Source organism: Boleophthalmus pectinirostris, unplaced genomic scaffold, assembly GCF_026225935.1.
Source record: "Boleophthalmus pectinirostris isolate CB_2022bp ecotype Guang Dong unplaced genomic scaffold, ASM2622593v1 HiC_scaffold_2, whole genome shotgun sequence".
Lineage (NCBI taxonomy): Eukaryota > Metazoa > Chordata > Actinopteri > Gobiiformes > Gobiidae > Boleophthalmus > Boleophthalmus pectinirostris.
In genome coordinates this window covers 34,959,601-34,984,071 of record NW_026571152.1, presented here as the reverse complement: position 1 = coordinate 34,984,071, position 24,471 = coordinate 34,959,601, and the positions used below count along the sequence as shown (strand labels likewise).

Genomic DNA, 24,471 nt, shown 5'->3' with positions numbered 1-24,471 from the left:
CTCTTGTGCTCACAATTTAAGTCATGTTAGAATCAAAAAACATAATCAAAAACAGACCTGGAGTTGTGTTTTGTTTCATTCAGGCATATTTGAGCAATCCTGCATTATTAGTCTATCCACAGCTTGAAATTTTACCTTTTCTTCAGCAGAGATTCGCAAATCCTAGGCTGAAATGATCCAAATGATTCTGGTGAAGGTGTGTAGTTTAAAAACACAGTGGAGCACTTCCTGTATTACCACATGACATCACAAGGTGGAATAGTGTTTTTACAGGGTTTTACTTTGTGTGAAAAGCGGGCAGATATTACAAGTCCATATTTCTTTTTGCTCCTTTTCATTCACATTGATGCATGAAAACATAATTATTTTGCATTCATCTTTCGTGAATGAAACAAATAAAAAAAATGAAATGAACATTGAACATTTTGTTTGAGAGAAAAACTCAGCCTTACAAAAACGCAGGATTTGTGTGTTAAACGTCTGAATTAAACAAAAAACACAACTCTGGGTATGTTTGTGATGAGAAAACATTACAACAAAGATCAGAAAATAGTGTAATATTGGACTTTTAGTGTTTGTCACTTTTAGCTGCAAACATCAATTCTTGTTTTATTCTTTGTTTTTTTTAACACTGCGTGAGTTGTGTGGCCCCCTCTGTCTTTTATCATTTTATTCATTTATTTGATTATTTTTAAACTGCTTTTATTTTATTTATTCTTCTTAGCCTCTATTGATTTGTTAATTTGTTTGTTTTAAATGTTTTTTGTCTGTACAGAACTTCGAAAATGTTCTAGTTTACAAAATGTGAACAATTTTTTATATTTGTATCCTATTTTATTAATGTTAAAACCAACCTAAAAACCAATATCCAATAAATAATAAAACTGGTGACTGCCAAGATTTTTTTTTATATTTTGGCCTCAGTAAAATATTTAAATGTTGTTTAGTGCTGCATTCAGCACCTGCATGTTTTATAGTTGCCATGGTTACGGGTAAGCGTTTTTAATGTCACACAGGTGTTCAGACATGTTTTGGTGAAGTAATGCATTGAACTTGATTATATGGAGCGATAACTACTGCTTTGGACTATAAAGAAAAAAATACAAAATGCGCGCCGGGCTTTAAGGACACGGATTTGTGCAGTTTAAGGGTGAAGTTGAGTTTGACCTGCTGTGAGCGTCTAGTATCACCAGAGATGAATAATCCACATACGAATACTTACTACTTTACTTTTTACTTTATTACTACTTTTAAAGGTCCAAAATTATGCAAAATTGACTCTTATAATGTTGTTACCTCATCAAAAACAGACCTGAAATTAAGGTTTGTTTCATTCACACATGTTTGAGTCTGTCTACATTTTGGGGTGTGCAAAAATATTGACATACTGATATATCGAATCGTTTAATGTGATGATACAGTATCGATATCATGGACTGCTGTATCGATATATCACCAAGAGTATGTTTTTGCTATATTTCACTCAATTCACTCACTCTGTTCATTTTACAAACTGACCCTTAAGGTCCTTGACAAAAAGCCCAAACATTGGCACCACTGTGAAATTTTAAAGAAACAAAAACTTTTTAACTTTGAAAATTTTACCTATTTTAATAATCTTAAATTCTTTTTTAAGTGTCTTAACTGCGATACACCATAGACCATAAAATGTACACACAGAGCGAACACAAAAGGTGCTAGTGGTAATTGTACAGGACAAACTCTTGGTCAGTCTCTTTCTCTTTTAAAGGGGCCAGACTGTGGAACGTTTTACCAGCTAATTTATAATTGGAAACCAACAACAACAAATTTAAAAGAAAATTCAAATGAGTGTATGTTTCCAATCAAAAATGCATCCATTGAAAATGTACTGTATATAATTTATCTGTATGTAACTTATTTGTCTTGTATTCTCTGTTTTTAAGCATGTAGTTTATATTTTATATGGAGAGGTGTTGAAAACTAACACTTGCGCTAAAACACTCAAAGCAATGCATCTGGCTTGTCTACTGCGGTTGTGATGTCCTTGATAAACATAATTAAAAAATATATATATATTTTGTTACAGCGCTACAGTTTTGATGCTGGTTTAGAGGAAGGAAACTCGTTTATGTGACAATTTTGACATATTCACTGTTTTGATGATTAAAATGTTTGTGTTTCATATGAACTTTGCACATTAAGTAGTTTAACAAAGACTTTTAGTGTCACAGCCATGATTTAGACATGATTTTTTTATTGAACCATATCGAATCGATCGAGGTATGTATCGTATCAGCAACATCTTAATGATATCTAGCTTGTGATGTCATGACGTGGTAGTTTTCAAGTTAAATTTTACCTTTAGTTTATTAGTGATGAGAAATTCCAGGTCTGAAATAATCCTAATCATTAGCCTAGTGGTATAATTGCCTAAATCCAAATTGTGGCCAAATTGTGATATCTGCCTAACTTTACTCTCCTTCCATTGCTGCATCACCCTGTTAGAGTCTAAAATCACTGTCTGCCTTAGTCATCTCTATACAATATCAATAACAAAAAATACCAATGTGCCACTGTGTCCAAAAATGTTCAAATATGACTTAGGCAACTATGCTATTAGACTAATGTCATGATTCTAGTGAAGGTGTATGGAGCACTTCCTGTATTACTACATGGCATGACAAGGTGGAATAGTGTTTTCTGTTTGAGAGAAGAACTCAGCCTAAATATGCAGGGTTTGTTTGTTAAACATGTGTGAATGAAACAAAACACAACTCTGGGTGTGTTTGTGATGAGGAAACATTACAACAAAAATCAGAAAATAGTGTAATCTAGGCCCTTTAAATCAGACCTCTTAAAGTTGTTTTGGAGTGATTTGTGCACGTTTGAGCAATCTTAAATCGCTTATTTTCAAGACGCCATATTACTGACCAACTCCCACTTTCACCGGCATACGGCCACTGCTTTGTACTTACTTTGATCTCCAATTTTATTTTCTTAATCAGTGATATGCGTAGGATTTGGCAATGTCACGTACTCATTTTGGTACAAATGAAAAATTGATGCTTGCAAGTGTGATCTGCAGCTTTCCATATCTTAAAAATACCTGGAGTTGTGTTTTGTTTCATTCACACATGTTTAAGATCTTTTCTCTACCTGAAAACACTCATGTGATAATACAGGAATACAGGAAGAGCTCCACTGTGTTTTAAAACTCCATACAACTTCACTAGAATCATCTGGATGATTTCCGGCCTGGAATTGCCAATCTCTACTGAACTAAATGTTGCTGTTAACTTGAAAACTACTGCTTCATGTTAAAGGGACAGTTCAGACTTTTTGACATATTTCATTTCCTAGTGAGCCAGAGTGTTGGAGACGTGTGGAGACACTTTTCTAAAATATTCCATCCAGTCCTTGTATTTGCAGAGGTCACTGGTGCTAGGCTAGTGCATGTCAATGGCCATAGTTATCCTGCCACTAAAAAAGTCTTACCCACTCCATAAAACACCTGAAGCAAATCTATTATTACACCAGACTGTCGATGTAAATGTCTGTGTTGATAGAATAATTTTAGCAGTAAAACCAACCTTGCATTTGAAGGATTTATGTCTGAGCAGCAGCAGCAGTGAGTTGTACTTCCTGATAGAAAGTTTGGCAGCAGCGGACTGATATATGAGAAAATAGTCCCTTCAACATGCAATGATTCATGCGATGCAAGGTTAGTTTTATTTCCAACATTATTCTATCAACACAGACATTTACATCGACATTCTGGTGTAATAATAGATTTGTTTTGGGTGTTTTGTGGAGTGGGTAAGACTGTTTTTAGTGGCAGGATAATTATGGCCATTGACATGCACTAGCCTAGCACCAGCGACCTCTGCAAATGCAAGGAACTGGATGGAATATTTTAAAAAGTGCCTCCACACATCTCCAACACTCTGGCTCACTAGGAAATGAGGTCCTATGTCCAAAATTTAGACCTGTCCCTTTAACTTGAAAAGTACCGCTTCATGACATCACAAGGTGGAACAGCATTTTGAGCTTTGTAGACAGACACATGTGTGAATGAAACAAAACACAACTCCAGGTCTGTTTTTGATAAGGTAACAACATTATAACATGACTAAAAGCTCACAAGAGTCAGTTTTGAGTGACATAGAACCTTTAATGCGTTGATATGAAGAGCAAAGTCTAACATACAGAAAAGCATTAGAGAAAACACAATGGCACAGACTTGTCATTCAGATTACCTCAAATTATCCCAGTGTTATATTTCACATGCTATTGGCAACAACTGCAAAGAGATGCAGTTTGAGTCAGTGTTGAATTTCATTTGAGGTTATTACGAGGGCAGAAGCGTCTCCGGCTCTGTCATCCGTGCATGACTGATGAACGATAACTCCAAACAAAGCATTTGCAGAGAGGAATCCGAAAACATTTTAGTCGCGTTAAAAACAGAAAAAAGAAGAAAAGTACAGATGGAGAAGGCCGCGTTGGTGTGAATTAACACTGTAAATTACCGCAGCTGCAAAACATAACCCCCGCCCTCATTTCACTGCGTATTTAAGATACAACTCCACAGGGAATATAGGATCTAAATAGGTCTGTAGTAAAAACAGGAATCCATTGAAGTATATATTTCATGTGTTTGACAATATGCCACCTGACAAAGAGAAAATCCAAGCATTTAGGAGCCTGTGTAGAAGGGAATAAACACCCAAATACTAACTATGGTATTTTTTGGACTATAAGGCGCAATATCAGTAATGCTGAATTCTCTCGTCTATGTTCATACATAAGGTGCATGGATAAGCGAAACAAACGAAACGACACTTGAGACTGATACCTTACCCAAGCATCCATGATCCACTGGCAGATTGTGGCGTAATTCTCCCGGCGTTGCCTCCCTGTCTTGGTGAATATGTATTATGAATGTGAATGTGAGTCAATAAATTAAGTTTGTTTTTTTATTTCTTACGAGGAGGACTCAAATACATATTGAGTAATAATGTGTTTAATGCAGCTTTGTGCACATTTGTTTACATTTTACAGAAATAAAACTTAAAACCACGTGGCTATTTTGCATAAACTACAAGCTCTGAAAACTGCTTGCTCATTGTGCATTGATGTGGTTCAGCTTCTGTCACACTAAAGGACACGACTCAGTGGAATATGAGTGTTCTTTCTGTGACAGAGGATGTGCTGCTGATGATGAGTCTGTTCTGTACTTCTATTGTGTTGAAGATGGTTCATGTGAAACTTTTCAGAGATTATACGTCTGCAGGTCATACACATAGACTGTATATATGAATGGACTTATATTCTTTGTAGCATTTCATTGATGTCATAAATGCAACACACTATAGTCTTTTATACAGAGCATACAAGTAAAAAAAATGATATGCAGTATTCTCCTCATTTTAGAGTCAAAAGGGTTTTGTGGCTCAGGGTGTTTTCGTTGTTTTTGTTGTTTTTGTTGTTCTTTTCTGTGGGAGACGCTCCAAATGGCTCTTTGAGTATTTAAGGTTGCTGACCACTGGTACACACAAACACCAGGTTTAAATCCTCCTAGTGTTGTGGCAGTGAATTACTTTGTGACGCATAGACCTCGACGCAGATCCATAAATCCAAAACAACAGCGACAAGGCAATGGCGACAGTGTGTGTTGAGTTGTCGCAGAACTATACTTTACCCCGCAAGGCTCCTGACTACAATAGCCTTAATGCTCCAACAATCTATCAAGCGTTGCAGCTTCGTAGCTTACCAAAGTTGTACTAAAACAAAATTTTTGACAGATTTTTGAGCGCTGTGTACCACATAAAATCAGTTCGAGGTCAGTCAGCACAACAAGAATTAATACATAAGGCGCATCGGAAAATGTAAGGATTTTAGGTGCACCTTAACGTCCGGTATGGTAATATACGGTAAAACTGAAACTAGTATTGAAAATATACTGTTTTGAAGTGTTGATACTGGACAAATTCACTGACAGTGGCTCAGTTGTTAGAGCAGTGGTCCTCAAACCTGAAGGTTGGAAGACTGATGCCCGCTTGGACCGAGTTCTGGTTCACTGTGTCCTTAGGTAAGATACTTCACTGACATTGCCTAGTAAGAATGTGCTGTGTTTGCGTGAGTGTTGGTCGTGGTTAGAGGGGCTGATGGCACAGATTGGCAGCCTTGTATTTGTCTCTTTGCCCGAGGGTGGCTGTGACTACAATAGTAGCTTGGGACCACCGAGTGAGGAGTGAATGAATAATGCACTGTGAAGAGCTCTGCGTGTCTAAAAAGGTGCTATAAAAATCCAATGCATTTTTATTATTATTATTATTATTATAAAATTTTACAGCTTTTTAGGTGAAATTTATGATGATTATTTATGCTTTGATTTGTTTGTATTGTGATTTTAATGTCTTTCTTTTTCTGTAAAGCACTTTGAATTACTTTGTGTACAAATTGTACTATACAAATAAACTTGTATTGCCTAGTTTTAGAATTTAAGAAGCTACACATAACGACCACACAACACTTTGTACTAAAAATGAGATTCTGTTGCAATAAACAAACACTTTTTGATTAAATGTGGTATCGAGATCAGTATCGAGTCTGTTCCTTATCGTATCTAAACTGAATATCGTGACATAAAGGGGAACAAGAAGCAATTTCCACAAAACGAGACTAGATACAAGGTTTAGGATCCACGAGAATGAAACAAGATTTTAAAATAATTCCTGATATATATACATTTCAGGACTCAGTTTCCAATTTTGGCCTCACAATGTTTTATTTATTTGATTTCATGTTTTTGTTTCCGTAATTTGGAAATGTAAGAGATGTAACTCACCAACATGAAACGCTTTTTTGTCCAATCCAAATGTAAACAAAATCTCACAAACATTTTTCTCATGTGCACACGATCTTGTAACAATTTTGTTTCTCGAGATCTTGTGGGATGAGATCTTGTACCATCCCAATACAGTACAGAGAAGTAGCCTTATTCTTGTGTTATCGCATTAACACTAAAACACTAGAGGCTGAATCTGAGTCCTCGTTTTACCTCTCCAAAATGACATTGACAGCTGAGATGTGATCTTGGCTGAGTTTAATTTATGAGGCCATTGATCCAAGGCAGGAACTTTTGAAATTGCCTTAAAAATGACCAAGGCTTTTCTTGAGCTGTAAAATCTTAACCTTCATTCATCTTAAAGCCTTTTCCTGTTAGATCACAAAGGGCATTTTCAGACACTCAGAGAAAGGAGGCATTGTTGACTTGTTTTGAACACGAACTCTTCACAAGCTAAAGGTCCAGTATTACACTTTAAGACATGTTATAATGCTGTTACCTCATCAAAAACACCTCTGTTGCACCTTTTGAAGTAGTAGTTTTCAAGTTAACATCTTTATCTTTTGTTTAGATTAGATTGGCAATTTAAGGTTTGAAATAATCCAAATGATTCCAGTGAAGATGTATGGACTTCAAAAACACAGTGGAGCATTTACTGTATTACCACATGACATCACAAAGTGGAACAGAGTGTTGAGAGAAGAACTCAGCCTAAATATGCAGGGTTTGTGTGTTAAACATGTGTGAATGAAACAAAACACAACTCCAGGTCTGTTTGCGATAAGAAAACAACATTATAAGTGAAAAAAATGCATTGTACACTCAGATGTCCGCTGTCCAAAGCTTTTTTTTTTTTTTTTTTTCAATTACATTTCGGCAAAAAACCTCGAGGGGGCAGTTTTAGGTGGACGGGAATCTGGAAATGCTCCTGTCAAAAAGAGAGCGCTTCTGGATTCACCAACTTAAGACTCTTGCTTCTCACGGACTTCATGTGGACTTTGACCTAAGATGCTTTTCGTGATATGGTCAAACTATTTTTGTATTTTATGAGAATATTTTTATGTAAATATCTAATAGTTTTTTATCTTGTTGTAGAGTGGGCTGATCTGAGTGGGTGACCTCACTTTGTGACCTCCCATTCGTTGGTGGGGATATGAGCATCTAGTCTGATTCACGACCTCGCAGCTTTAGGATTCATTCGTTCAACGGTAGGCCGGTACTTTTTTTTTATTTAACCAATCGCTTCTATTTGGTAGTGATGTATATAATGCACCGCTAACAGGGCTGACTGGTAAGTTAAGCTTTTCCCAAATCTCGTAGGAAGAAGGACAATAACGTCTTTCCCCTTGACAAAATTCACCAAACATTCTCTTTGTTCCGGCTCTTCGCTGATTGGCTGGTGCCCGGACTCGCACTTCCGTTTTTTTGCAAACCGTCTAGTGTATTTTGATTCCTGACCTAGTCACTGTAGAGAAATGAAATTGAGTGGAGGCACTAGGTGGCGCCAGTCTAATGAGTACCTGGACTGACAAGCATTTTGTATACTGTGGTTCAAAGAAAGAGAAATGATCTGACGAAAGCTTTTTGCTGAAACATAATTTAAAAATAAGCCATATCAGTGCATCCGAGTGTGCTATGCATTTTTTATTTTATTTTTTTCACTTTTAACTGCTGTTCCTTGCATTTGCACCTCTACAAGAACTTTGGTGTGCGTTTTCTGTTTCATTTGAAGAAAACAACATTATAACATGAATCAGAAAATAGTATATAATATGGGCCTTTTAAACTACTTTTTATAATATTTTAGCAGTGGGACTTTTGTCTCGTTCTCATTGATATGAATGAGATTCCAGAGCTTATTAACTGGGCTTGAGGCAGGATACTCAACACAACACAACAGCCACTGAGACCATTGTTTACTGTGTGTGAGCAGTTTAGTGACCTCAATAATTGTAAAAGCCATTGCATAATAACTCTGCCAGCTGCTGCCATAGTTCTATAGTTGGCTTGGACATACAGTACTTAAAAAACACTTACACTTCAAGCTTCTCTTTTGTTTTTTACTACACCTTTTTACCTGTTATAAACACTACGGAAACAAGAGCCTATTCTAGCTACTTTGGGCCATAGGCAAGTTACATCATGGACCTTCGAAAAATGTGTTTAGTGTTATTAGATTAAAGGTGCACCGTGTAACTTTTTGGTTGGGGGTCCGTCACCTGCTTGCTTCTATAGTTACAACATTGCTCTGCCTTGAATGTTCCACAGTATGACATTAAACAGCTCTATTCTACTTTATTTATTCAATTACAAGTTGTTTTATAGCTCAAAAACACCACAAAAAACAGGCATTCTGACTGCGAGCGGGGTCGCCTCTCCACAGATCTGACATGTAACTTGGTCCGGTTTGGTCTCCATGAAGATAGAAAGATTTAATGCAGGAAAAAAAAAAAACATTTGACAGACCCTCCACCAACAAAGTTACACAATGCACTTCTAAGTTTGAGTACATGTATTAAAAAATGAGTCAGTACTTGTTTAAAAAACCTTTAAGTTACACATATTAAAGTCACTAAAAACTACTTAAACATTTAGGGCATGTACTACTTAAAAATCTACAGTTTGTTAACTCACAAACTGCACCATTCGACTAAAAACTTCTCATTTCTAATCAGCTACATCCAATTTTTGAGTGGTCCTAACTTGTCAGATTTTACAGTGCAGTCAAGTGAAACCATTTTCTTGTGTTTCATCCTGGGTCGGGTCTGAGAGACAGAAGTCTGAGCGGATACAGGTCTGCATACTAAAATGATGTAGTGACACAGTGGCACGTATTTAAACAACTCTACTTTAAATAAAAAAAATGTTCAATGTGAGTCAGAGAAAGGAAATGTGATGTGCATCAGAAACAGAGAGACTGATATAAAGGTTTGTCGATAAATTAGCCAAATTTTTCCATTTTTTTATGTATCAGCTATTGGCCCCAATTCTCAAGCACAAGCCAGTATTTTGTTTTGGACATGTTGCTGTCTGAAGAATTTACATAATGCTTTATTTGGAGACTCTAATACAAAGTGAAACTGCATAAAAGTGACTATACAGCTCTCTTAAAGGTTTGTGGTCACATGGTCACATTTTTTATACAGCGCTTTTCCACCTTCAAAGCTCCTAAAGCGCTTTACATCAAGGACCCACTCACCCATTCACATACACATTCATACACCAGTGCACGCACACACGGGGGCGAGGTGGGTTAAGTGTCTTGCCCGAGGACATAACGACAGCCTTCATCTGTGGGAGCTGGAATCACACCGCTAACCTGTAGGTGAGTGAATCTGAACACTCTACTTGTGTGGCATTACACAATGAATAAATGAGCTTTAATGTTCTACTTCTGTTGTACTTCTGTTGGTATATTGTACTTGACTTTTTCACTTGGGCTTAAGGACTTGAATTTAACAGTTCACTCTTAAAACTTAAAATAGTGAGCAAACCTGCTGTGAAGCTTTTTAAGTTCACAGCCCCAACAAGTGTAGGTTAGTTAACCATTTTTTGAGTCAACTAATATAAATGACTTTACTAAACAGCAAATAAAACACTTGCTGGACTTCAAATATGTCACATGTTTTGTAAAATAGGAATAATTAGTTGACCCAAGAAATGATTAACTTATCAACTCTTGTTGGCACCGTCAACTCAAAAAAGCTTTGCAGCAGGTTTGCTCACTATTTTAAGCCAAGTTTTGAGTCAACTTTTTTTTTTTTTTAAACAGTGTGTGATGTTTATGTCAAAAGCTGGATCAAAAGACTGTCATTTGTGGTAAAAAAAAAAAACAAAACTATGCTGCATGCTGTCAGAATTAGCTGAAAATAATCCAAATCAGCCCTACATATCAGCCAAATTCATCGGCAGAGCTCCAGAGCTCATCAAATTCTAAACCAGACAAGTCAAACTCAGGACCAGAGGCCAAATTTGGTCGACGATATAATATAAGATATATCAAACATGTATTAGAGCTGTCCACCAGCAACAGATAGACTATAGAGACATTATTTATTTAAAATGTTGTTATTATTTTATATTATGCTTGTTCTGGATTCAATGTCTAAGCAAACTTATTATTAAACATTTATTTTAAAAAGAAAAGGTTTAATATTACATATCTCGAAAGAAGAGAAAACATGCAGGGTTTGTTGAAATTTTTCAATAAATATTTAGTTTGGCCCACGACTTAGTCCCACTTTTTAATTTTGGCCTCGCTGAAATTGAGTTTGACACCTTTGTTCTAAACAATCAATATCACCACGTTGCATGAAAAAACATGATCTCCAGTCAGAAATATCCAAGCAACTTTGCTTTGAATTTGTAGCACATTTAAATGACATAATTTGGAGAAAATAATCAAAACTGTATCTACATATTAATACTGTATACCGGCAAAGCTCACTGGCCATTGGTTGCTCTGGATTCTAAACAATCGAAATCGCCACTGTGCATGAAAAAACATGATCTCCATTCAGAAATATCCATGTTACTTTGAATTTGTAGTACATTTAAATGACATAATTTGGGGAAAATAATCAAAATCTACATACATATTAATATTTCGGCAGAGCTGATTGACTATCAGCTGCTCTGGATTCTAAACAATCGAAATTGCCATCTTTCATGATTAAATTATCAGCCAATCTCTTGCCAGAAACATCCATGCTACTTCGTCAAATAACATGAAAGCTAAATGAAGTCTTTGCACTCCTGCTCATATATGCCCAGACATGAAAGAGCCATCACCGCTGCACACCAACTCATCTCACACCTAAAGTGAGATTGCAAACCTGTCCTCGGGGTGGTACCAATCCCCTGATATCGACTTCCAACGCTTTCTGTGTCACATTAGGGAAATCAAAGAGGTGCTTGTGTATTCTCCAATTGGTGGGAGCAGCAGCAGCAGGAGAAGAAGACGAAATATCCCAAAGCAGCAGTTTCCTGTTCGGACAAGAGCTCGGAGGAGACGGAAACCCAACACCCACCATCCCGTGAACGGTACAGTGAGTCAGGCCTCGTGAGGGGGAGGCCTGCCATATGCTCCTTGTACCTATGCGGATCTGCGTGCAGTGGTAGGTGACAACAACAGCCCTACAGCACTGAATAATTATCCATCCATTGTCAATTAAAGAAAGAGCCTAACTGAATGCACTAATCTCTCTGATGCTCTGTTACTCAAGTTAATCTGCTCTTTATTTTAACACAATGTGACAAGAAAGAGCTGATTTAACTGAGGTCTGCCGCTTATTCCGACATCACTTCATTACGACATGCCTCTATTTAGACATGCTGGTATTATGACACTTTTAGTATCATTATTCCGACATGTCATATGTGAGTTTTGAGCTGTGAGAGTGTCATCACATTGAGTTGGCACAATGAACTTGATTGGTTATTTAGCCAAAGATGTTCATTTTGTCTTCTTATGTACTTCAACTTCTTCAGTTCTTTTTAAAGACAATACAGTAAAGTGTATTGTACCTTGTTGACATGTTTCGGCTGGTAGCTGTGGGTCATTGGATTGGAAAACAACAAGTTCAAACACTGGATCAGGGAGGACATTGAAGGAAATCAGGAAATGAGGCACAAACAGCACGAACCGTGATGACGGAGCGTTCCTGTTTTCCTACACACCTGGAACACCCTCCTCCAGAGAACGGGAGACGGGAGGCGTGGTCAGTCTGAGCGACCTGCAAGGTCCATCAGACTGACCACGCCCACAGGAAGTAACAACAGCTGATATACGACAGGTCATCACCAACACCGGCGACAGTTCTGAAGTTGGCTTGCAAGGTAAATACACTTTACTGTATTGTCTTTAAAAAGAAGCCAATAAGTTAATTGGTTATTTACTTAGGCTATATGACGTTCTTCGCAGATCACCTACATGGCAAAATGAATGAAGCACAAAGGGCCCATGCAGTCTCCATTTTAGATTTGACATTTTCCCGAATCTAGTATATACTCTTACGCTGATCTATACTTTTTTTTTTCACTGGCCCAAGCATCTCATGATATATTGGAGTGCAGAGTATAATAGGCGATCACACTAATATTATTCATGTCAGAAAAGCAGAATGTTTGAAAAATTCTAAAGTGCCGCTATCCGATAATGAAAAAAAAAAGTTGAAGTAGTGGGACACTTGAAAAATAACGTTTACTCTGACAAATAGACATCAATGTCTATATAGCAGCATGTCGGAATCGTAGTGTATAATCCATTTAGCTGGAACTACAACAGGTGTGATGACGTACAATCCAAACATAAAAACATGAAGGAAAAAAAATATCATTTTTACTATGTGTGCATGATCTTGTGGCAAGGTTGTCTCTCGAGATCTTGTGGCACAAGATCCCTAACAGTTGTTCTAAAATTGTGATTAAAATTGTGATTCATGTACTAGAGAGAATACCCAAACTTCTTCTGGTGGTACACAGATTCTTACAGTTCAAACATGAAAGTGAGTTTTAATCCACGCATTTACTACCCTGGCATTGATCTGCTGACCCTTTACCTGACCAGTTCTTCTGCTAAACGTACATTTTCCTTGGGATCAATAAATCTATCTATATCTAGACTTAGCATTTGTGTCGTCCTAGAATAATACTCTCTAAGACCAGGTTTTGTTCTGATGGTAAGGTGGGCCATATATATTTTTTGGTGGTGCTAGACTTAAGTGATGTGAAATGTTTAAGAATTTTACTTCAGCAATTTCAGAATTTTTTGTATGGTGACGCACGATGTGACCTACCTGTTTTGTGGCTTTATGTTAATGTATTTGGACACAATATATAAGCAATCATCTCCATTTTCTATTTATGTAGCTCTTGGCTGGAGACTCTAAGAAAAGGAGAATGGAACTACCAAAAACAATGAAAACCAAATATAACTGAGTCATTTTTAACATTCCTAACATTGGCTTTAGTCTGAATGCACCAAACTTGAATATTGTTGGATATGTCAAACAAACCGGTGTGCAGATGTTCCTCTGTAGCTTGCAGACAAAAGCTGTGTGCATGAAACTGTGTGTGCCTCATGTTGGAGGTGTTATCATCAACAGCAAGTGTGTCTGCAAGTTTCAACATCTCAGTTTTCTTGTAATATGGTGACCTTTTCTGACCTACCTATTTTGTGGCCTTATGTTCAGATTTGAACACATTAAGCACACGTCTGACCTCGCAGCATTAGGATTTGGTCGCTTCATGGTAGGCCGGTGTTTTTTTATTTAACCAATGGCTGTTATTTGGTTGTGACATATGTAATGCGCCAAATCCCATAACATCTTTCCCCTTGATAAAATTCACCAAACATTCTCTTTGTTCCAGCTTTAAATCCTCGATCTCGGCAATCGTTGCCAACACAGAATGTCTGTCTTCGTCTACATCTCGACCGCTTTGTTTACTGTTGTGCTGTTCCACAAAAGGGACCCAGACAGACACTTGAGTTTGAGGTCATGGCTTCACAGCTCTTCACTAATTGGCCAGTGTGCTGTCTACAACTTTCAGGGTTTTTGCGAACCGTCTAGTGTATTCTGATTCCTGACCTAGTTGCTGGAAAGAAATTAAATTGAGCGGAGGCACTAGGTGGCACCAGCCTGGCCAGTGTTTTGTTTCATTAACACATGTTTGAGTAATCCTGCATTATTAGTCTGTCTTCCACCTTGTGTCATGAAGTGATAGTTTTCAAGTTAACAGTTTCCTTTTACCCTTTGTTTGGCAAAAACATGGCACTTCCAGGCCTGAAATCATCCAAATGATTCTAGCGAAGGTGTATGGAGTTTAAAAACACAGGAGAGTTTTCTGTTTGAGAAAAGAACTCATGTGTGAATGAAACAAAACACAACTCTAGCTCTGTTTGTGATGAGGAAACAACATTATAACATAGATAAGAAAATGGTGTCATATGAACCCTTTAAGTGTAATATCTCATGTATAAAACCACAAACTGGGATTATTATAGAGCAATCCAGCGGTGTCAGAGCTTGGTGTTTCATAATTACAACAAGCAAACTTTTGCAAGTCCATAATTAAAGTCCACTGTATCTAACATACAACATGGAGTCCTTAATTGACTGGTCTGTCACTGAGAAAGTAAAAGCAGTCTCATTATTTTTAACTACTAACACTCAAAGGAAAGCAGGGGACTGTCTTTTGAGGGGACGCCACATTATTATTCATCTTCAGAAGAGCTAGCGTTAGCATAATATGGAAAAATTACCTCAATTACTCCCACTTGGCAGAGAGAATAGATGGAGTTTTATGGGAGTTCTGTTTGGCAGGCTCTGGTTAAGGTCACGCACTCTCAGATTGACTGGCTGTTTGGTTTTTGGAGGGGAGGGGAAAGAGAAGGACCATCTTGGCCTTATCAGTCACGCCAGAGGGGTTCATAGGCTTAACTTCCTCAACTCAAAGACATCAGCTGAAGGACAAACAAAAAAGTTCTTCTCAACTTGTCCCAAGACGACCCAGTCAAACCTCACAGTGGATGAATAGCAATTGGTGTTTTAAATATGCAGACTCACAGGCATTTGCAGCGTGGAGTTGTATATGCATTTTAAGTTACGCTGGAATGCACCAATGAACACTGTCCGTCCTTCATACAGCTGAAATAGATGCTTCTGAAGTGGGTTCAAAACATGCTATATTTACAACCGGTCAAAAGTTTAGACACACCCTCTTATTCAATGTTTTCTTTTTTCCATGCTCACTTTTTTTTTTTCCCCTACATTTTCTATACATATGAAAGACACTATATATAGTCAAGCCCAAAATGATTCATTCCCCTGACAAATTTTGACTTAAAGTTACTTTTATTCAACCAGCAATTTTTTTTTCTTGATTGGAAATGACACAGGCATCTCCCAGAAGATAATAAGACGGTGTACAAGAGGCATCATTGTGGAAAAAAATATTTCTCAGCTTTTATTTACATTTGAACAAAAAGTGGCATGTCCAGAATTATTCATACCCTTCTCAATAATTAATAGAAAAGCATTTATAGAGGCTTTGCACCGTCACGTGACCCCTATAGCAACGGTACCTACGCCGCCATGACACTGGGCACGCTATGCCATTGACTTCTGTAGCATTGGAGAAACATGGGCAGGTTTTATTGTGTATTTGGTTGTTCTAGATAAAACGAATCATTTCTTCACTATTCCTCTGGAAATTACTCATCAGGGAGCTCAAACAAGGGAATTATCGAAAAAAAGACGCGGCAAAAATAAAACGCGAAGAGATTTCCTATGGTACCATCAAGACACCTGAAGTTTCATCAAGGTATTTGCTATTTAAATTGTTTCATAGCTTATTTAATGAAAGAAGCACATTTACTGAACTAAAATTTCATTAATTTATCCAGGAAAACCCGCACTAGTGTCATGGCTGCATAGGTACCGTTGCTATAGGGGTCACGTGAGGGTGCAAAGTCTCTATTGGCTATTACAGCAATCAAACGCTTCCTATAATTGCTGACCAGTTTTTTGCTCATTTCCACTGGTATTTTGGCTCATTCATCTTTAGCGGTGAGCTCCAGTGCTTTCAGATTGGAGGGTCTCCTTTTGCCATCACCCTGATCTTTAGCTCCCTCCACAGATTCTCAATTGGATTCAAGTCAGGACTCTGCAAAACAGTAATGTTGTTGTCCAATAACCAATTTCTTCACCACTTTTGCAATGTGTTATGGGTCACTGTCGTGCTGAAATGTCCACTGGAGAATTTTTTTTTTCCACAATGATGCCTCTTGTACACCGTCTTATTATCTTCTGGGAGACGCCTGTGTCATTTTCAAACAAGAAAAAACTTGCTGGTTGAATAAAAGTAACTTTAAGTCAAAATTTGACAGGGGTATGAATAATATTGGGCTTGACTTTATATGATGCAAATTATGGAATTATGAAGCAAAGGAAAAATAAACCTAAAATATTTTGTATTAAAGGTCCAAAATTAAGTAAAATGGACTCTTGTAAGTTTGTTATAATGTTATTTAATTAAAAACATGACGTTGTGTTTTGTTTCATTCACACATGTTTGAGTAACCCTTTGTTATTAGAGACCAGTTTAAACCAGTTTTGTACATAATTTCATCTTAAATTAATTAAAATAAAGTGTAAAAATAAAACACTCATGTGTATTGATTAACTAAATCAGGATAACCCTACAAAGTGTTATGCGATTACTTTGAAAACTTTAATTTAAAGGTTGTATGGAGGATTTTTTTTTTTGTTTCAAGTTGTCAATGATAGCATTATAAAGGTGCAGTAGCCTTGTAATTATGATGACCAAAAAAAAGAGAATAAAAATTCATCAACTCTGGACGTGGTGGGGCTAAACATTTGCCAATAGATAACGACACTGCCTCGTTATCTGTGAGTTGACAGGCTGTCAATCAAACTCCCTACGTTTCTAGCGTAACTGACTTGCCTGCGCGCCGCCGGTACGTGGTTTACGTACGCCTGTCACGCAGTCCACAGACGCAAGACGCTGTTTACTCCACCAACGCAACAGTTCTTAGTGGCTTTTTTGACCTATATCTTCCTCGCAGTTAGCACAAAGTTTGTTGCAATGGCGACAAGAATCCAGGAGCAGTTAGCTGCAAAAGAAAGTCCGTTTTTGAGGTCGCTGAAAGAAGAAGACAAGGGGAAAAGCAGCGAAGCCAAACTAAGGTGATTCTTGAAGATTCATTCCAGCGATGGCGCAACTGAAGCAGACGCAGGGTCTAAAGACTGACGCATTGGTCGCCAAATTACTCCTGGACAGGTAAACTTCTGCTTATTATGAAAACGTACTTTATTTCCAAGAGCTAGTCAAACGTTTTTCAGGACACGAAAGCGATATCCTATGTCTGAAAACGTAATTTTCAAGGCAAAGAAAGAGTCCGCTTGCTGCTGCGTGTTGTAGCTAGTTCATTTGCACTGAATCTCTGCGCACTCTTCTCTGCTCCCCTTTCCTGCTCCTGTCCCCGCTGCCCGTTCCACTCTTCCCCCTGCTCCTCACTTCTCCGGGCACGGAATCTCCGCGCACCGCTCCCCTCCCCTCTCCTCTCCTCTCTCCCTGCTCCGCTCTTCTCCCTGCTCCTCACTTCTCGTCCGCGAACGAAATGTCCGCACACCCGCTCCCCCCGCTCCTCACTTCTCCGTCTTGCCTAACCAACACTGTAGTTAGTTGTTTACAAGTCACGTGCAGTGCACCGGCTGTAAACAAACCTGTTTCTGGCGTAAGGAGGAGGCGGGAAGAGGCGTTTCTACGTAGGGAGCTGTAGGGGAGGGGGGGTGGTTTCACACATGCGCAACATTTGAAAAAGGACAAACAGTCGCTGGATTTCTCGTTCCTTGGAAAATCCTCTATACAACATTTAACTCTTGATTTCAGGGTTAAACAGGAACCAGTGCTACTTAATTAACATTTCCCAAAATGTTAAATTAACTCTAGAACAGATTGGACTCATATAAATTGATTCTGTGAAAGTCAATTTTGACACTCCACTTTTTGCTGTGCGGGACATACGGTTATGTGTTACATGAGGGTGAGTTGTTAGACAGTTGTAGGGAGTATTATCTGTTACTTAAAGGTGATTTTTTTGTACATCTATATGGAGTCTGGTATGAATGTAGTCCTGTATCTCAATACATTTATACCAGTAACACAATTTAATGCAATTATTAATCAAAACCTTTCAAAAGAACTTGAATTGACACTTGTGAGCTTTAAGCCGTGTTAGAATGTTGTTACTTCATCAAAAACATACCTGGAGTTGTGTTTTGTTTCATTCACACATGTTTGAGTAATCCTGTATTATTAGTGTTACATTTTCGAGGTTCAAAATGCTCTGTTCCACCTTGTGATGTCATAAAGTGGTAGTTTTCAAGTTAACAGCTTTTCTGATTTCCTGATTTGTGTTACTCATAGTTTTAATGCCTTCACTGAAAATTAACAGTGTAAATAATCGTGGAAATAAAGAAGAAAAATGCATTAAAAAGTGCATCCAAACATTAAACTGGTTTGTAAGTATGTGCAAAGAAGTGAAAGTGTAATATAGTTTCTGCTATCTTGTGAGAAATTCTTTTGGGTTTTACAAGTAACTACCTAAGAACACAAAACTCCCTGCTGACTAACTATCAATGTTGCATCATGAGTTTGTGCAGGAACTTGTATTTAGTTGTATCAGTCCCTCCGGCACACAGCAGCAGCAACAGCAGCACCATCACCACTGTGCAAAGGCTTGACCAACCAAACACATGGTAAACTTCACATCTAGACTTAAACTTAGAAACTTTTTTGATCCACAAGGGAAATTATTTGGACACAGTAGCTCACACATCACAATATAATATAATAACAAAGAGTAAAACATATAAATAGTATTAATAAATTCTACATAAGTAACAAAAAAGATAGCAAGAGACAGGTGTCAAAATAAAACAGAAAAATAAGTAATAAAAAATAAAAATTCTCAGCTATATATAAGAGGTCATAGGAAGACAGTGCAAAAATGATGATGATTGACAGACAGCAAAAACTCGAGGGTTAACATTTCACGGTCAAAATTTCAGGAGTGGTTTTTAACACAAAAGCTTTTTTTTTTGACTATTTGAAAGTTAAATGAGGTTTCGAGTTGGGGTTATTTGCCAGAGCTGATCTGGTTTAAGTTAATTCAACTTCCCCTAGTGTTAATTTGGCACCTCCCACCCACTTCAAACTCCCGCAAGAGAAGACCAGTTTGAACCAGTCTTATACATAATTTCATCTTAAATTAACTAAAATAAAGTGTAAAAATAAAACACCTCTGTGTGTTGTTTAGCTAAAGAAGGATAACCATAAAAATGTTGTCTGTTTACTCTCAAAACATTAATATAACTTTTGATTTCGGGGTTAAACAGGAACTTTGGTCCAGTGTTACTTAATTAACATTTCCAAAAGTGTTAATTAAAACTCTAAAACAGATTGGACTCATACAAACCCTGAGAATATGTTAAAATGAATTCTGTGAAAGTAAATTTTGACACTCCACTTTTTGCTGTGCAGAACATGGGTTATCTGTTACATAAGGGTGAGTTGTTGTACAGTTGTAGGGAGTATTATCTCTTACCTAAAGGTGAGTTTTTGTACATCTGTATGGAGTCTGGTATGATTGTAGTCCTGTATCTCAACACATTTATACCAGTAACACAATTTAATGCAATTTTAATCAAAATCTTTCAAAAGAACTTGGTCAGTGTATTTAAAGGTCCTGTATTACACAGAATTGACACTTGTGCGCTGTTGTACAGTTGTAGGGAGTATTATCTGTAAGTTAAAGGTGAGTTTTTGTACATCTGCATGGAGTATGGTATGAATATAGTCCTGTATCTTAAATATAGTCCTGTATCTCAATACATTTATATCAGGTCCACACACATTTAGGGTTGATCGAGTGCATTGCAAAAGGACACAACAGCGATACGCAAATGTATCTGGGATCAGACTACCAACCGTTTGACTATCGCTACATGAGCATCCTGGCAAACTCAACTCAAATCAAAGGTTTTATTCATCAAGTTGTACTGAATAATTTTACAGTTACCAGAAAAATACCCTTTCAAAACCCAACAAAGATCAAATTGTCAAAATGAAACAAAAAACTCACCCTAAAACACAAATGCAACACTATTCAAGGTCATAAAGTCGCAAAATACCATTCAAACTAAATGCGTCGTTAATGTTTTTTGTTCCAGCATTGCCTTTAGTCACATTTAAACCCTCCAGACTTGAATATCGTTGGATGCGTCAAACAAAAACAGGTGTGCAGATGTTCCACAGTAGCTCACGGACAAAAGCTGCGTGCAGGAAGCCAACTGTGTGTGCCTCGCGTTTGGATATTTATCATCTATATAGCCACAATGTCTCTGTAAGTTTCAGCATCCCAGCCTGCCAGTCCATCTGTCTGTCTCCTCCCCGCTCGTCTAACTCACTTTTATTCACATCAGACTGCATAATGCATGAACGCACACAGGTCCCCCAAGGCCTCTCATTACGTAAACCTGTTGCAAGGGAAGCCACTGTAGCACGTTAACAACATCCATCAAAACAGAGCCAAGTGTGTTTTTGGAATGCTCCGTGATGTATTGCAGGATAAGCAGCTGAGAAGTCTGAACGATTTATTGAACTAAGGCAGCCCTGTACTTTGAAGGTGTACACTGGAGAGAACAGAGCAGCTATTTCTAAACACAAGCAGGGTGGGATAAAGTGTGCATCCCACTGAAAGAGATGAATACAAGAGAGTTCTGCAGGGCATCGGTGCAGAGAAGCAGACAGGGACAGCCCTCTGTGAGTGGGGGGAGCGACAGAAGGACGCCGGAGGATACGGGCCCTGCATCACCAGCATCAGCGAGGATAAAATAGAAACATTAAGACAGTAGTGGCAGAGAATAAAGTCTGGTGCAGCAGAAAGGAGCTAACCCGCGAGTGAACCACAGTCAAGTGAAGGCCGTCATCATCTGAATGGACGCTCTTGTCAAAGCACCGTGTCATGACTGCAGCTTTCAAAGTGAAAGATGTTGACTTGGTTTAAATAGTGAAAGGGCCCTGAAAGGATGTGAGCAAAATATTTTCACTCAGATTTAAAAAGGCTGATGTTTCTGAAATGTGGAAATTGGCAAATGCAAACCTGGAGACTTCAGTGACTGATAGTTTAATTACCATCTTTCATTCATCACATTAGCAGGTGACCATCAGGAGAAGGCTGAATAAAGATGTACCAGTTTGGGCATAATTAAGTTTTAGTGCACGCGCTTGGGGGACAAATTAAGTATGAGAAGGTCGATAAAGTGAATGGCCCGTGAGCTTCTGAAATGAGCGTCTGGAGTAAAAGTGGACGTGACTCACCGTTTGCACTTTTGCCACAGATCAGGTGCTGCCACGGCTGCAGGGAGCCCCAGATCTCCGCGTCTCCGTTGATGGCTTGCTCCAGGACTTCCACTGTAAACTTGGGAATCCCGTTGTCCCTCTCCAAAAGCGCACTGCGCAGCACTCGTGCGTAAACCTCGCGGAACAGGCTCTCCGTGCACGCGGCCAGGTAGATGGCGGCATGCTCGTGGATCCTCACCGCCACTCTGCTGTCCACCATCCACCTGAAGAACTTGCCCACGTTAAAGATGAGGCCACAGCGCGCAGACTTGCCCCGGCTGAACTTATCCTCCTCTGTGCTCATGTTGTACAGGGACAAGGCACTGAGGGCCGCGCTGATGCAGCTCGTTGACACGCTCCAGGACAGAACCATCTTCATGGCACTTTGGATCTCGTATTTGGTGCATTTGGCATAGCGCAAACTTAAGCGCTGCGCTTCTTTAGAGACTCTCACCAGGACCCGGCTGATGAGCACTGACAGCCGGTGCAGGACGTCCTGCGGAGGGGTCGGTAGGCTCATCTCCTCGTCCTTGTTCAGTGCGCTCGCCACTTCCCCGAGGCTCCACGGCACATCCTCAAGCTCGGGTAGTTTAGCGCACTGCCCGCTGCACTCCAGGATCTCGGTGTCTTCGACCAGGACCGTGTTAACAGTGTCCAGACTGTTGTGTCGACTGTGCATCGAGTCGGTTAAATGCCAGTAGTTCCCGCCATGCGCCTCGGAGCAACACAGCGACGCACTGGAAGATCTAAAGGAGTCCGCGGCTCCACCATAACCAGAGTCGAGTGTTAAATCCTCCAGGGTCCTCGCTACTGACTTGCTACTTCTTGCCATAACTGCACTTCATTCTGTAACGGAGGGCTTGGGGGGAAAGTGCGGATAAAGATTGGAGAAGGTGGAAATGAGACGGCTCGCGGTGCGCGTGGGAACAGCAGCCGGAGTAAGTCCTCATAGGGCTGTTTGGGAAAGTTGGGGAGAAGCGTGTCACTACAGTATCGGGCAGCAGCAGCAGCAGCAGCGCAGACCCTGACAGATGAGGCGGGGATACGCAGACCTGTGAACAGCTCTCAGCCAATCAAGTTTGAGAACGGAGCAGCGGAGAGATCTGATTGGTCCGCTTGATAAAATCGATAGAGAGCTATTCATGATGCCATTAACAGAGCTTATTAATAGCAGATGTAAACAGTGTGTAGATAGATAGACCTATGTGCTGCTTCAAATGTTGTTAAGCTGGTTATTTAATGAGATTTGAGTAACAAAAAGAAAAATCCCTCCCTATTTCCCTTATTATCATTGATTTGAAAGCAGTTTGAATGAAGGTTATAGGCTAATTGAACTACTTTCAAAACCATTAGTCAACTTAAGCTTTTAATTTTGCATTTTAATTTAAGCAACTGACCAGCCCAGAGCTCCATAGTTCAAGCACAGGCAATAATAACAGAAATAATACTCGACTAGAAGCTTAAATAGTGTTCGATTGCACAAATTGCAGGGGGGAAAAAAGCTTTAAAATGAAACGCAACATCGCAGTTCAATTATTGTGTTTACAGTTTCTCACGGGAATCAAGCTTTCTACGCATTTTCTCTGGGCTCATGTCTGATCGTAACATGACTCAAGACCATTAATAATAGATTGCATGCATAATGTATCCCTGTGTTCCTCCAAGGGGCAACTCATTGAAAAGACCTGCTTCACTTTCAAGGTCACTCGGTAGGATGGCTCTGCAGGTTGGAGCGTGCTGGAAGCTGCCGTTGCCCTCTCCTCACTCTTCTCTTCTCCTCCCATCACATCTTAAGGAAAAACATCTGATAGGCCAATTCTCCGACCCATCTGAAGCTATTTGCAAGAAGAAATAAATCATCCAGAATAAATACGCGCAATTAAGGAAACAAATCGACCACATAACTGAATCTTTTTCGAGTTAATTCATCAGGAAATAACTTTGTATTTTTCAGGGATGGCGTTTAACTTTCAGCAGCGCAGTTTCTGGGACAACAGCGACCCCTGGTGTTCGTCGTTGTGACCTTCACTTGGGCTACAGTGGACTGATCTACTATAGTGGTTCTCAAAGTTGTTGTTTTTTTTTGTTTTTTTTCTGGGGATCCATGTTTTAAAAGCCATAAAACTTCACGACCCAAGTCAATCACAAACTAAAGGTGGATTTGACCATTATTGAACATTAATGAGGATATTTTCATGTTGACTGGGTGAACGTGTCTCTCTGAACAATTAATATTACTCAAGTTTTAAACAATGAAAAACAGTAATTGAACCAGCAATAAAAGGATCCATAAATTGCTTATTTGGACATTAAATTTTGCCTGTTTATTTATTTATTTTTTTCAATATTCAACTGAACCAGCAATATTGGAGCAAAACAGTCATTAAAATAATTACAAAAAGATTAGAAATTATTAGAGGTGTAAAATCCAAGTCTCACGATACAATATTTATTGCGATATCGCGGGAAAGCTCACGATATGGTGGGGAGGCTCACGATTAGGGATGTAATACTATCCAAATTTCTCAATACGATATTTTCATGATATACATCTCACGGTACGATATTTATTGCGATATTTTGTGGAGGCTAACGAAACTGTGAATATGTTACTTTTTCCTCTTAAAATGCCTCAACAAGACTTAATCCAAAGCACTAAGACTTAAAAGTGCTTAGAACTGTTATTTTTTCTTGTAGTCTGCACTGAAATGGAG

General features: G+C 38.7%; 1 protein-coding gene across 2 annotated transcripts in view; it reads right to left on the bottom strand.

Moving 5' to 3' along the window:
- btbd11b (BTB (POZ) domain containing 11b) overlaps positions 1–22,762 on the bottom strand; it is a 264,698-nt gene extending 241,936 nt beyond the window's left edge. For both annotated transcript variants that reach the window (XM_055155521.1, XM_055155522.1), the window contains exon 1: positions 21,737–22,762. In XM_055155521.1, coding sequence (XP_055011496.1) covers positions 21,737–22,589 — 853 coding nt within the window. In that variant the 5' untranslated portion in view covers positions 22,590–22,762. The remainder of the gene's footprint in view (positions 1–21,736) is intronic.
- Between the last annotated feature and the right edge of the window lie 1,709 nt (positions 22,763–24,471).